General features: G+C 36.7%; 1 protein-coding gene across 2 annotated transcripts in view; it reads right to left on the reverse strand.

Moving 5' to 3' along the window:
• The window catches only part of LOC106621802 (uncharacterized), a 100,335-nt gene extending 84,353 nt beyond the window's left edge, over positions 1-15,982 (reverse strand). For both annotated transcript variants that reach the window (XM_070108061.1, XM_070108062.1), the window contains exon 1: positions 15,010-15,982. In XM_070108061.1, the coding sequence (XP_069964162.1) occupies positions 15,010-15,177 (168 nt within the window). In that variant the 5' untranslated portion in view covers positions 15,178-15,982. The remainder of the gene's footprint in view (positions 1-15,009) is intronic.
• Between the last annotated feature and the right edge of the window lie 243 nt (positions 15,983-16,225).

The following is a 16,225-nucleotide window of genomic DNA, read 5'->3' on the forward strand; positions in this document are numbered from 1 at the left end:
AAATCAAGTAACAGCTGTCAAAGTAACCTCACTGAAAACCATACGTCTAAAAAAACACCCGTTATATTGGTTATGGTATGTGAGGTACCTTAATTAAATTCAGTTAGCATTTTTTTCTTCTAATAATATGCGGTAATGCCAAAACTAGGTAAAATTGGGTCAATTCTGCCCCTATCTCCTATATAGATAACTTAAGAAAAATCAATCTTCCAGTTGGCCGTACCGTATATTATAAATATTACCGTATATTATAAATATTATATTATATTGTATATTGGTCAATATGTAACATAGCTTAGAAAATTTAACTGAACGAAAAGTATTAGTTATATTCTACAGTCCCAAGATTCAAGATGAGGCGCTCATCAAAAGTTTCCTTCAATAAATTGGTTGCTGTATATTGAATTGATGTGTTCTAAACCTCATATCCCTAATATTATATAATGAGTATGGGTCCTCTGGTTGACGTTTTCCACATTAACTCAATATACAGTATTAAATTAGCCTCTTCGGTTGAGTTTATATCACATAGTTCTCATTTAGGAATGATTTTAATATAATTTTCGATGACGTGAAATCAAATCTAGTAATAAAACTAAGTAAGTGTATGACCTTCAATATAAGTAAATATGATTTAAAATTTAATTGTAACCTATTCCCGATTTCGTGGTTCATGTATTCAATTATTTTGCTACATTTTTATACTCCAGCAACTTGTTGTACAGAGTATAATAGCTTTGTTCACCTAACGGTTGTTTGTATCACCTAAAACTAATCCAGTTAGATATAGGGTTATGTATACATAAATGATCAGGATGAAGAGACGAGTTGAAATCCGGGTGACTGTCTGTCCGTCCGTCCGTGCAAGCTGTAACTTGAGTAAAAATTGAGATATCTTCATGAAACTTGGTACACATGTTTCTTGGTACCGTAAGACGGTTGGTATTGCAGATGGGCGTAATCGGACCACTGCTGCGCCCACAAAACGCCATTAATCAAAAACAAAAAAATTGACATAACTAAGCTCCGCAATAAGATACAAGACTGTTATTTGGTACACGAGATCACATTAGGGAGGGGCATCTGCAGTTGAAATTTTTGTTTAAAGTGGGCGTGGTCCCGCCATTAATAGGTTTAATGTGCATATCTCCTAAACTACTAAAGCTATAATAACCAAATTCATTGGAAGAAAATGCTTTTAGCACTTCTATTGACGGTGTGAAAATAGTTGAAATCGGGTGGCAATCGGCTCCCCATATAACGATACTGTTAAAAACTACTAAAAGCGCGATAAATCAAGCACTAAACACGCCAGAGACATTAAATTTAATCTCTGGGATGATATGAGATGACTTTATAGGAACCGCGATCAAAATTAGACAGTGGGCATGGCACAGCCCACTTTTAGGTGAAAACCCATATCTTGAGATCTGCTTAACCAATTTCAACCAAATTCGGTACACAACATTCTTCTCATATTTCTATGTTAAAGTGCAAAGTCGCCTATTCCCCATATAACACCATTTTAAATTCCATCTGATTTTTTCACTTTCCACTATGCAAATCAAACAACAATGATTGTATCGGGGTAAAACTTTGCGTGAATAATGCGTTTGAAGTATGCCACCTTGTGACCAAAAATTGTTTAAATCGAACCAAAACTGTTCAAGCCCCTAAGTACTGAATATGTGGACCCCAGTGCCTATAATTGACCTTCTACCGAAAATATCAGTCAATCCACAAAGAAATCTCAAACGAGTATACCATTTGACTTTGCGAGAGTATAAAATGTTCGGTTACATCCGAACTTAGCCCTTCCTTACTTGTTTAATATCAAGTATTTGTTAGTATGCCATAAAATGTTCGATTTCATCCGAGCTTAGCCCTTCCACACTAGCTAAAATAAAATTTTGCCAACACCTGAAGGTACTTATTTCCTCTGGTTTGATCCTGGCAAATTCCAAGAGTATGAAATGTGCGATTACTCCCGAACTTATCTCTTCCTTACTGGTTATAGAGAATATTTTAAGCTACTTAAGGATAAAGGAACTCAAACATATTAAAAAGACTATGGCAACCAGCCAATTTGAACCAACTTCCTCATCAAACATGTGATTTCGAGGTTGTGATAACCTTTTCCCAATAAACTTTGTGCCTTTTATATATATATATATATTTCAGTTATCTATTTGTGTTAAGCCGCGTCTTTTTTGACGTATGATTATTATTTTTACCGTATCGTTAATTTTTTTCCGAAATATAAAGATCACTGTTTGGAAAATATTTAAAATTCTAATAGTGTACCCAGTGTTTTTAGGGGAAATTTGATGTATGTGAGTATGTATGTAGACGTTGTAGTCGCCAATTCTTCTTTCGCGTCCGCGTGAGATTACTTCTTGTTCCTTGTGCATATTATTTGTTCCTTATTTTGCTTTTATTAGCTTGGGATGTATGTATGTAATGGAATCTTAGAGCTCAATTTTTACCGGCTTCCAGAAGTTTGATTAACTTATAACTTTGCAGACGTGTAAAGGACCGATGACAATGTAATAATTTTATAACAGTTTCCCATTATTTCAAAGGTGAGCGTAGTGTGATGTGCTAAATATACGAAAAATATATCGCAAACCATACTACGCTTCTCTCACAATAATACAAGTATTTTTCGGTCAATAGTTCTGTCAGTTTATATAAGGAATTGTTTTAAACTTCTTAGTTTGAATGGTTTAAAAGCCTGTTCTTTAATTTTTTAAAACTATATTTATTATACATATATTATTTATATATATTCGTTGCTTGTGTGTGCTTGAAAGTTTCGAGACAGCCCAAGCACTACTGACAAAAACTGCATATCACCTCAACACAGACATACTACTACTCAGCGAACAGTACAAAACCTCAAGTATGGTCTGAACACAAAAGCTCAAAATCCGCGATATTAACTTTTGGCAATCTACCATTGAAGAAGCTCCCAAAAGTCAAGATAATGGTTTTGTATATGCAAAGATAAAAGGCATACATATCTATAGTTGCTACGCCGCCCCCAGCCTATCTCTTAAGCAATTTCAGGACATGCTCTTCAAGCTCACAACGCACGCAAGCGGAGACGTACCGCATGTGGTAGCTGGCGATTTTAATGCATAGGCGGTCGAATGGGGAAGTACAGTTACAAATACGAGGGGTACAGCTCTACTATCATCACTTGCAAACCTCGACTTAGTACTTCTTAACAATGGACGCAAACCAACTTTTATTAAAGACAGGGCGTCGTCTAATATGGACCTTACCTTTGTACGTTCATCGATAGTTTCACAGATATCATGGCAAGTCTCCGAAATATATACTTATAGTGACCACTAAGCCGTAACGTTCGATATAGGCAAAATCCCAGTAGTACGATGCTCAAAAATATGACAAAACGATGGAAGTTAAAAGCTTGCGACCTAGAAATGCTTGAATATGATCAGTGAAGACACACAAGGTGATGCACAGAGCCAAACAAATAACACAACGCAATCACTTACAATGGTCTGCAATGCCGCAATGCCAAGAAGGAAGAACAGAAACAAAGCACCCTCGTACTGGTGGTCCAAAGAAATCGCTGAGCTGAGAACTGAATGCTTCAGGTTTCGACGTATGCAACAATGGGCTAGAGGAAGACGCGATTTTGAGGAACTCCTTGTCAACTTCCGGAAGATGCCGAAAGAGGTCATAAAGAAATAGCGAAGAGTAGGAAAAACGCGTTCAACCTGCTCTTGTCTTCCCTTGGGGGAAAGCTTATCAGATAGTGATGAGGAAACTGGGAAGATCAAGAAGACCCCCTATATCTCCCACCACCTTGCGCTAGATAGTAAGTGTCCTGTTTCCAAGAAGTGCTCCCATGCGAGTGTAAGTTTTTCGTATAAACATGAATGAAATCCCGGAAATGTCCAATGAGGAACTGAAACATGTGACAAGAAGAAGACAGGAAAAGCACCTGGCCTGGACGGAATACCCAATTTCATTATCAAGCACGTCACGAAAAGAAACCCCGAACTATTTCGTCAAGCGTATACAAGTTGTTTGAGAAAACGGATTTTTCCACAAGACTGGAAGCGGCAAGGGCACGTTCTTCTCCCAAAGGGTGACAAACCTCCGAAAGAACCCTCATCGTATCGCCCTCTCTGCATGATATGGTTCTGGAAACCATAATATGTAAGCGGCTTGAGATATACACTGAAGGAGATGTGGATGTGGATTGGACCAAATGCAGTTTAGTTTCCGGAAAGGACGAAGCACCGTGGATGCTATAGATACCGTTACAAAACTAGCAAAAAAAAAAGCACAGGACACTTCCACAGGAAGTAGATGCCGATGGGGTGATAAGCAATTCTGCGTTGTCATTACCCGCGATATAAAGAACGCCTTTTACTCGGCATATTATGCAAAAGGCCCCGAAGATGAAGTAGCTGAAAGACCGAGAGCGCAGTCCTGAGATACTGCAATACAAAACTAAGACGTCCCTATAAGGGAATACTAATGAATGAGCAGTATTGTATATAATATCTTTGGAAGGAACGAAAGAACCTTTGCGTATCCATAAAAAAACACAACATCCCTATGTATGCGCGTGTGTATGTGTGTAACTAAACTTTATTTTACAAAAATGGTTAGGACAAAGTATTGGACGTCTCAAAACTTCACAACCGAGGTTATAAAGAATAACAATGAATAGTTAAAGGAACTCGAGGGCAGAAGCTATGAAAGTATCGTATGCAATTGAGACTCATTTATAATCGCAGATTCTTTAGAGCAAAATATTATACGGAGCTGTTTGCCAGGGACTGGATCTCAATAAAATCGTACTCACATATATTATAAACTGTCGTCAATTAAAATTTTATAGAGGATAGATTAAAATCGACCAAAGAGCCGCTTCTTCAATTGGGGCCTTTTATCAGTGAGCTGAAGCCGTTCTTACCGTTATTACCACCTAAATCTCTACTTTTAGAAAGACGAGTTAAGCAAATCCACTTTTTACAGTGCATAGCAGAGTCATAGATCGATTGTTGCAACAAATGAAATGTTTACCCACACACAGGTTCGAGAGATAAAAAGCGCGAAAAATCTTCCCTTTGTGACCCGTTATTTTTCTTTTGGATTTTTAAAATGTATTTTGTTTTAGTTATTTTTTATTTATTTTTGCTGGCATTGTTTTCGTAAATTTGTTTTTTTTTTTGCCTTCTTCATATGCGATTCCTTGCCTGGTGGCTTTTCATATCAACTGAAACGCTGCTTTTTCCGTTTTGGCAACATAAATAATGCACTTTATGAAGTATGTGATTTTGTTCACTGGTGGAAAGACAAAAACAACATCTTTTTGTTATTATAACAATAACTTGACTTTGCCTGCAACATCACTTTTACAGCCGGCTAGCTATGTATCTTGCTGCTTAGTGCTTTGGCGTAGGGTTGATGATCTTTGTTCAACGATTTGTAAACAAACGTTCGAGTAATGAAACAGGAAATAATTAGTATACAAAATCAATAATGAGAAACAAATTTCAACAACAACAACAACGTTGTTTACCGCTGTCGCCACAAAGTCGACACGCTCCACAAGGCGGGCTCGTGATGGTTATTAGCGCTGGCGCGACGCCGCAAGCCCATTGATGTAAGGATGATCCATGCAAAGGCAACATAAGTATGTAGATATATGTATATGTATTGTTACTGAATATAACAAGGCTTAAGCGGATTTCAAGTGGACAAAAGCGAATCACAGTGAAAAGAACTTTCTATTCAAATAAATAAGGTAAATACGACAAAACGTGGCACGTTTGAAGTATTTAAGAACCAACCAACATATTCATACACACATATGGTTAAGAATATTTTCATACAACTAGACTAGACAAAGGAAGAAGACACTGTTAAGGAAATAGAAATAGTTTCTAGTGAACAGGAAGAACCGACGATCCAAACACTTTGGCGTGATCGGAAGCATTTGAAAAGCTTTGCTGATAGGTATTCGGCGTTTAGATTTCGTGATGAATTATTATGGTGTATATCAGCTACAGTTATTTTTTTCTTACATCATAAAAATCTTGAAGTCTAGAGTTAGTAGGTATAAAATAGTTTGAAGAAACGAAGACCACTAAATACTCTATAAAGAGGATTTCCCACAACATTTATAGTTCTTTTCAAAAGATCGCTTGACTCACACTGGTTCTCAAATGCTTTCAGTGTTTCTCAGTGGCTCTCACTGATCCTAACTGGTTCTTACTGGTCCTCAATGGCTCTCACTGGTTCTCACTGGCTATCAGTGTTTCTCAGTGCCTCTCACTAGCCCTCACTCACTCTCACTGGTTCTCAGTCGTTCTCCCTGGATCTCAGTGTTGCTCACTGGTTCTCAGTGGCCTTCTCAGTAGTTCTCACTGTCTCTCAAGGGTTCTCAGTGTCTCTCACTGGCTCTTCCTTCTTCTCAATGGCTTTTCAGTGGTTCTCAGTGGGTCTCACTTGCTCTCACTGAGTCTTAATGGCTTTCACTGGTTCTCAGTGGCCCTCGGTGGTTCTCACTGTCTCTTACCGGTTCTCAATGTCTCTCACTGATTCTCCCTGCTTCTCACTGGCTATCAGTGTTTCTCAGAGCCTCTCACTAGCCCTCAATCACTCTCACTGGTTCTCAATAGTTCTCACTGGATCTCAGTGTTGCTCACTGGTTCTCAGTGGCCTTCTCAATAGTTCTCACTGTCTCTCAAGGGTTCTCAGTGTCTCTCACTGGCTCTTCCTTCTTCTCAATGGCTCTCAGTGTTCTCAGGTTTTCTCTGGCTCTCAGTGTTTTTCAGTGGCTCTCACTGGTTCTCAATTGCTCTCATTGGCTCCCACTGTATTTCAATGGCTCCCACTGGCTCGCAGTGTTTCTCACTGGTTATCGCTGATTGGCTATTATTGATTCTCAGTGGCTCTCACTGTCTCTGACTGGTTGTCAGTGTCTCTGTAAGAAAGTCAGTGTAAGGGCTCTCTCTTGTTCTCACGGCTTCTCACTGATTTTTCCTGGTGAACAGTGCTTCTCCCTGGTTCTGAAGATCTCTCACTGGTTCTCAGTAGATCTCAGTGGTTCACACTGGCACTCGCCGGTTCTTAGTGTCTTTCACTGGGTCTTCTTGCTTCTCAGGGGCTTTCGCTGGTTCTCAGTGGGTCTCGCTGGTTCTCAGTGACTATCACTGGCTTTCTGACTGTCTTCCACTAATTCATTAAGGCTCTCACTGGTTCTCAGTGTTTCTCACTGGCTCTCGGTGTTTTACACTGGTTCTCACTGTTTCTCAGTAGACCTCAGTGGCTCTCACTGGTTCTTAGTGCCTCTCACTGGTTCTCGATGGCTCTCACTTGTTCACAGTGTTTCTCACGGGTTCTCGGTTTTTTACACTTGTTCTCAGTAGATCTCAGTGATTCTCGCTGGTTCTCAGTGTCTCACACTGACGCTCGCCAGTTCTCAGTGTCTCTCACTGGCTCTTCTTGCTTCTCGGGGGCTCTCGCTGGTTCTTAGTGTTTCTCACTGGTTCTCTCGCTTTTTCTCAGTGCCTCTCACTAGCTCTCAGTGTTTCTCATTGACTCTCAAGGACTCTCACTGGTCCTCACTGATTCTCAATGGCTCTCACTGGTTCTCAATGGTGTTTCTTCAGAGCTCTTCTTAAATTCCTTTTTAGATATAATATTTTTTTTATTTTATAGTGTCAAAACGCGTTTGTAAAGAAGGTAAGTACGTGAGATTTATAATGTTTCTAAAGAATTGATTAAATATTATATATGGTAATTGCAGATGGAAATCTCACATTAAATTGGAACAATCCAGTGATCGAACTCAAGATTGAGTTACAAGATAGACGATTTATCGAGAATACCGTTACAATATTGGCACACTCAACTTTTTTTAAAAAAAACAAGCTTGCATGCATTTATTTCAAATTATAATATAAACTACTTTAACAAATACAAAAAACAAAAACAATAATTTATATTGCGTTTATATTCATTCTATATATTAGCAAATTTTTAAGGAGAATTCTCAAACTGGGCTTAAAGTTCACTATTTCATATCATATCAGATTTAAAATATTGTTGTTAAATTAGAATTTATAAATAAAGGTAGCTATTTTTTTAAACTATATATAAGCCAAATATGACATTTTTAACAAAAAGTAATGATAATATGTATAATATTATATATGTATCAATGTTAGCCAAAAAATTTTTTGTGTTAAGGTAAATTTAGATTGTAGTGTATATACATATGTATACATATATAAATGTGTTTAACGACGTAAGCGTGAACGAGCTGGTAACAGACCGCCCTGCCGTAGGAACCGTGAGGAATCTAGCTAAGGTCAGACTTCTTACCTGTGTGTTCGTTGTGCCTCAATAGCACAGCATACAGATAAGGAGCCATACCATGGTCGGGGGTACTATAAAGGACTGGATCAAAGTGTCATGCGACCCGTGCCGAGGATCAACCTGGCTGGGGGCTTTTAAATAGCCCAGTCTCAAACGTAGCTTACGGAAACCTGGCGCCCTCCGTAATATGATAGCCTTACTTGCATATCGGGGACTATGCGCAAGCGGACACACTTTCCTCCACACTCGTGTGACCAATTATGAACCAAATCTAAGTTAAATAAACCAAAACGAAAATCAGAGAGAGCCCATATCTTAACAAAAAAAGCAGGCTAAAAAAAAGGGGGCTAGTTGCTCCCAAAAAAGAGCAGCGTTTGGAGCGAGCTCGGCAACAATCAGCAAGAGGACAGGAACTAAGCTTGGTCCCGTAGATAAAGCAGGCACAAGTAAAAGGGCAGTAGCTAAAGCTGGCCCCAAGAAAGTAGTAGCGCCGGAAGCTGCCAGATCCAAACCCTGCAGCCAAAACACGGCTGAAAAGCAAGGGGAGGGGGAGAGGCCAAAGGGGCTGCTGCTGGAAGTCATCTGCTAGAGAGTGGCCTGCATTTAGCATTCAGAACCCGGCAAAGGCAAGGTATGCGCAGAGACGACGCGCCGCATACCTACTGAGGTTAGTAGAGATGCAACCGGCAACCAAAGAGGAGCTAACTAAGGAGCTCCAAGCATCGATTGACTGTGCGAGAGCAGCCATACCTAACATTTAGCTGGAACCGCCAGTAAAGGCAGAAAAGCGACAGAGGTCTGCTAAATAGGCTAAGCCGTGCGCCACGAGACCGAAAATAAAGGGTGTGACGCCCGCAAAATCATTTGCAGAAGTGGCCAGGAACCGAATCGTCATTGGCGTTCTGGATGATTGGGATCCCGAAGGAAGAATCCCCACTGGAAGTGCTATTAAGCAATCCAGGTCCGCCACCGTCATGCTCAGATGCCGGCTGGTACCAGAGCCATATTAAAATGATTGCATGCGACGACGAGAGATCGGTCGCACATGTGTCAAAGTTAATTAAAATTTTCTCAGTGTAAACTGATTTAAACGCAGCAATAAATGATAATTAATACCGAATACTCTTTTACGCATACTTGTATACGAGTTTTTTTCGGACTAGATAAATATTTAAATGCGAAATAAATTTTTTAATTTGTATTTTATTTAAAATATTTTGTTGTGAGTGTAATTTAAATTTTCTTAATTTAATTACTAAGAATCGCACTTTTAATTTAACAATGCTTTTATGTCCTTATGTTGGAGTATTTAAGTACACCCTAATACACGGACTTGTTAGTATATATTTATGTGCTCGTGAAAATGAGATCTCGTTAAAGAGATCAATACACTTTGTACATAAGTATGCACGGATTGTTTGTGCGTATGTGTGTATATTTTCTAATGCAATTGAGAGCTTGTTGAAGAGATCAATGTGCTTTTAGTTTTTTATGTACGCAGTCCCGCTTGTTTGTTATAAGGGGTATTGCGGGGTATATGCCAATGTGGACTTTGAAAATATGTACAACTATAATTGTATATGTTTTAATATGTGTATATTTAAATATTATTTTTGTTTGTGTGCAATTGAGAGCTCGTTAGAGAGATCAATGCGTTTTTGTGTGGTTCGCAATCCTGCTTGCTTGTGTTTTAACAAAAACAAGAGGTTTTGCTTGAATAGATGTACATATGCGATGTACTTTAGTTCTTGTTAAAAGAATATTTTATGTATTTATATATGTATATATATATATTTTTTTTTTTTAAGAGTTTGTTTGTTTTTTTTTGTTTGCGTTTTAATAAAAAATAAACGTAAGGAAATTTTATTTCACTTTGTTTATTCATTCGCAATTTGAAAATCACTTTTTAGTGAATGTTTAAAATTTTAATAATTTAATATTACCCAATGTTGGTTATGGTATAAAAATATAGGTTGTATGCCGTATGTATGTATAAACTGGGCTTCTATATTTTGCAATAGAAAGAGAGCGCGAAAAAGGAATTGATAATGTGCAGGTATTCTCCGTATGCACATATATGGATGTAAATATGGTAAAGTTGGTTTTTGAAAATATATAAATATGTCGGTTGTATTTATTTTGTTTCTCTTTCTTTGTCTTTAAATTTTTGTTATATGTTTGTGCCTTCGCTTACTTATTTTAGGCAATCCTGCTTACTGTTTTTGTTAAAAATAAGGGGTATTGCCGGAAAATATTTGCAAGTAAATACTTGAATTCTGTTTTTGTTTTTTGTGTTTGTGAAATATGTGTGTTTGAAAACACAAAGGTAAGCTTATAGGCATACATCAATTATTTACATAATATATATTTGGATATATATATTGTACCAAACTGGTTTTAATGTCAGCGGTATTTCGATTTTTACCGTGATCTATACCAGTTTGGTAATCTTTTTTTATATTAGTCTATAAAATAATAAGTGAAATAAATACGCTCACTTTGGTTTTCCTCAAGGGGCTTTTGGAGGGCGTATATCTGTATATACAAGTATACGTGCTTGTGCGTTTGTCCCAGTGTCTGTCCTCTTCGGCATCCAGCTGGCTAGCTCCTTATGCGTGTTTGTTGTTTGTATTTTTGTGGATAAATTTGCGCCCGTTTGTTTTGTTTTTATTTATGTTATTGTGTATACTGTGTTTTTAAGTTTCGCGCCCGTTTATTGCTTTTGTCTTTTGGTTTCGCGCCCGATTGTGTTGTTTTATATTTGTTTAAGATGTTTAGCAAATTTTGCATTGTATATTTATGTATTTGTTTTTTTCACCGCACTTATTTTCCTCCTTACATATGCGTTTGCATATAATGTTAGGTTTGTGTGTTCCCAATTGTTACTTACTGTCACCTTATTTTTTTGTTCTATTTAAGTTTTCTCACCATATGTGTGTATTTTTTTTCCGTTTGTGTGTATATACAAGAAATAACGTTTTTGTCACTTCGTAGCACTTTTTTTCACTTAAGTTATATATAATTATATATATAATATATATTCAATTTTTTTTTAATCCATAGTGCCGCTCACTATGGCTCGAAGGACCATGATTAATTATGCTATAAAGTTAGCGCTCACCAATGACATTATTTCTTCCATTTTTTCCACAAAACGCTTTTTTAAGGTTTAAATTAAAATGTTCTTTACTTTTTTTATTAAATGTTAATTTTCACAAATTTTTTATTGGTTTAACACTTTTTTTGATAAAGATTAATACCACGGTTTTAAGCCCAGAAAGTGTTGACGGTTGGTAGCGGAGATAGCGATTTTATACGATGACGTTGTGCAAAGAGATCGGAATTATTTCGAATGTTTAAGGTTGATGTGGCGCTCAGGCCCGCGAGCGAATGAGAAATGGTATGTTGTGTTGTCCTGTGTGGTGTCATCTGGTGTGGGGTGAAATTCCTTGAGTGTTCACAGGTGTGGTGTGTTTCATTAAGGCGTGTCAGTTTTTCCCGAGTAGAGTGGTGCACTTGGAGGAGGGAGTTTAAACTCATTTAAACACACTAAAATCTTCTTCTTTGCTTTTAAAATTTTTGTAATTATTGTCACCAAATAATTTTTATATTTATGCCACTGAGTAATTAATATTCTTTATATTTTGTTACGCAATCTACATATTAATAATGAAGTTATTAGATTTTGTATGTTTAAATTGTTAATTCTTTTGATTATCCATTTTTTATTATTATTTAATTCAGTTAATTTATTTTGAATTTTTTAGAACTGAAATCATTGTAGAAACGAAGGCAAAAGAAGATTTTCTTAATGATTTAAGACAAAAATGGCCTGAATTGTTGAGACATGATTTTCTTGCACGATCTCAAGCGTCATATTTTACTGAGAAGAAAGAATCTGTTGAGGATGGAGAATTTATCGTTTGCCTTGATTTTTCAGAAAATTTAACTTTTACTGTTCAAAATTCCATTCAATCTCATCATTGGAATACCAGTCAGGCTACAATTCACCCTTACGTTGTGTACTATAGAGAAAGTGAAGAAATGAAACATATAAACTACGTTGTAATTCCGGAAAAAGTTAGTCACGACGCGAGCTCAATTCACCTTTTTAATTTTAAATTGATAAAATTTCTAAAAAATAAGTTTGGAGCGGATAAAATAAAAAAGATTTCCTATTTTTAGTAAAAAAATTATGGATTTTTAATACTTAAAGAATAGGAAATTCCAGTTAAAAATTTGGCCTTGAAATATTAAATAGCGGGTATTCAATACATTCTGGTGGATTAGGGAATTCCTGTCTTAAGTATTACTTTGAAACTTAAGCGGGTATTATGCATATTGTTCTAACCCATTCATGGTAATTCACTGCAAGCAAAATCTGTGACCATCCTCCCAACATACAAATGAAATATGCAACACACTCTAAGTGTCGCGTTGCCGAACCGCACAAACATAAACCGCTATACCGGCAGCGCTCACCGGCCGTCATAAAAATTTTTTTTTTGCTTAATCTAATGGCGATCAGTCAAATTTTTTTGCGGATTTCGTTACTTTAATGTTTATTGCAAAATACTAAAAAAAAATTTTTAATTTTTTGAGGGAGAAGTCATTAAAATTTTCATTTCTTAACTTAAAAGTTAATTAACAATTTGAAAAAAAAAATTATATATATTCTCAAAGTACCAGTTTTGAACTATAACTCCTGAAAATTTCATTAAAAAATCACCAATAGTTTTCTAATTATTAATTTTTTAACTAAAAGTAGTAAAAATTTTCAATAAAAAAAAAATTGTTGTTAAAATAAAAATTTAAAAAAACTAAGCGGGGGATAACTTGCTCATGATGACTACTTTATGAAAAAATACTCACATTCAAATTCGATGATCAAGTGGAAAATGAGGGGTCCACTTGACGTGTTTTTACTCATATGTATGTATGTGTTCGAACATATGCTCGGTCACTCAACTCTCAACTTCACTCTTTGCATATGTATATATGTATGTATATATATATGTACATATATTTTCTTTATGTACACATATAACATATATATATATTTATATATTTCTTTATATCACACTGCACTTTTTTTTCCAATAACTGTCACTGTTCCTTTTTTGGCACATTGTTTTTTGTTCACGTTATTTTAATTTTTTTATTGATGTCTTCATGGTAGTGTGATCGTGGTGATGTTGTATGTGCGTGTTGATGCATGGTGTAGTGTAGTGATGTGGAATGTAAGTAGGTTCGGTGATGTGGATGTGAATTGGTGTGGTGAATGTGGTGTGACAGTGTCTTATGGTGAGGGGGACTGAGTGGAAATTTAACACTAAATGGAGCAATTTAATATTATACATGTAAATGCATAATAAATACTATTTTATTAATGAAATGTGTTTTTAGACAAAAGCAAAACGGGTGCAGTCCAACTCAACATGAAAGTGGCTGCTGGAAGAGGAGTTGGTCATTGGTTGAATTTGTAACCCAAAACAGGAATTTTGTAACGTCTCAAATAGAAATGGTAGACTGGAAGGTGACACGTTCGAAGGTTCGGTATATGCGTACAACATATACCAAAGCGTGGGAGGGCTCGACGGGTGAAGGGAGTATGGAAGGCAAAACAATAAAATGCAAGATTGTGATTTGTGATTAAAACTAGAATTTCATTGTTTCTGCATGCGTATAGAAGTAAAGAAAATAAAATGTATTGAGGATATTGTAAATTTGTGCAAATTGTTCAAACCCTAAACTAGTGTGGAAAGAAAATAGTAAATCGCATGAAAAATTCAAATTTTTTTATTTAAATGGAAATGAAACTGAAACTGAATGAATTGCACAGTCAAGAAAAATTAAAAATAATGGAATTACAAATGAAAGAAAAATTTGCAATGGAGGAATTGAAACACAAATAGGGGGAGTTAATAAAGTGGTGCGAGGGAAATTTAAAATTTTTGGAGTACCTGAAGTTTCTTTTTAATAATGACTTCTACAATTAATTTTTGAATTAAATTTTTTTTATTTATTATAACATATACTGATGTATATTAAGTTGTTATGTTATTTTGCATGAAGTCGAGAAGACTACTTCTTGTGTTACTTCCAGATGGTAAGCAGTGGCGGATTAAGCTTTTTGCCGCCCTAGGCCCTGTCTGATTAGCCGCCCTTTTCTAAGGGTGAAATTTTATTTCTTTGAGTCCATTCATATTATTTCGATAAAATATTTATTTCATAAAAATATATTTGTTAAACACTACAAATAAATATTAATAACATAAATAGTCAATTTTCTTAAACTGTAATGTATTACTTAATTTGTAAAAATCTTTTTTTTGGCTTTCGTCTGAGCAAAATCATCAACATGTCGTCCTAATTAATTTCTTGAACTAGTTGAGCTTCAATTGACAGCATTGAGTCTCTCTTGGCCCAAACAAAAAAATCTTTTAGCCACGGACATTAATTCATTCATATTTGAAATTAAAATTTTCCCTGTTTAGACAAAAAACTAAAACGAATTCAATTCTTAATATTTAAAAACTTTTTCAAGAAGTTTAATTTATGAGAAATTATTTTACTATTTTTTTTAGAGTTATATTTGAAAAAAAAAAATACTTGCAAGTGTATTAAAATACTTACGTCCGATGATCCTGATTCTTGCTGATCATCACTTACAAGTTTTTCTGATCTTGTCATAAAATTAGATATTTTTGGAATTTTATTCAGTAAATTTTCTTGTTTTGACGATTTTTCTGTTTTCCTTTTACGATATTCTGCACCGCTCAGTCTTTTTCGATAATCACTCATTGCCAATCAAAATGAAGGGATTTCGTAAAACAACAATAAAACATTCACAATTTCTCTTTTACTTCACTGTACAAAATGGCGTCTTCCGCGTTGTAGTGGCGTCACTCGAGGATAGCGCTATGGCAGAGTTGTGGTTTGCGTAGCACGTTAGCGCGTCACTATCACGCAGAATTGCGATGTCGCGATGCCAAGCGTGGAGCAGGTCGGAGGATCAACTCACTGCGAGACATTCACTCCTTACCGCAGTAGCGTCATTCGCCTCTCCGCGCTCCCGTTGAATAGCTATTATACGATAGCGTATTCTACTCTGCCGCGCTCTGGGCTAAGCGGCTTAGGATGACTTACGTTTGCGTCCTGTGGCTGATGGCTTCGACGGCGATTCTACCGCTGCGTGAGTTGATGCTCGTGTGTGCTACGACGACGATGCTCCGATGTTTCTGCCGGTGCTCGTGTAGGCTTAGATGACGATGTTCTGCTGCGTGCGTTGATGCTCGTGGGTGCTACGATGACGATGCTCGGATGTTTCTGCCGGCGCTCGTGTAGGCTTAGATGATGATGTCTTACTGCATGCGTTGACGCTCGGATATTGATGTTTCTACCGGCGCTCGTGTATAGCCGTGGAAAAATAAGCCCGGACCACAGGAGACTGCGTTGGCGACCGAAAGTTAAGAGTTGAGTCGGTCAGAGGATCAACTCACTACCGAGCTCACCCTTAACAAACGGCGTTCACAACTTAAGACACTAAGACTAGCCAGAGGATCGACTCACTGCTGAGTCTAGTGTCATGCGTGTGATCGCTGTTAAAGTCCTATGCTAACTGACTGCTGATGGGCATACTTGCTTTCCGCCAAGCTGTTGCTTGTTCGCGCGTTCGCAACATGATGCTTTGGGATGGTGTGTGTTGCTAGAAGTGGCGTGGTTTTCCCGTTGCAGCAGATTGCAAGTAAGCAATTCAAAAAGGTTTTTGGCGATATGGACACTTCTAGGGTATTCTATTGTGACTTTCTGATTCGTAATTAATAGTCACATACAGCTTGCACTTTAATAG

This window comes from Bactrocera oleae, chromosome 4, assembly GCF_042242935.1.
Source record: "Bactrocera oleae isolate idBacOlea1 chromosome 4, idBacOlea1, whole genome shotgun sequence".
Taxonomy (NCBI): domain Eukaryota; kingdom Metazoa; phylum Arthropoda; class Insecta; order Diptera; family Tephritidae; genus Bactrocera; species Bactrocera oleae.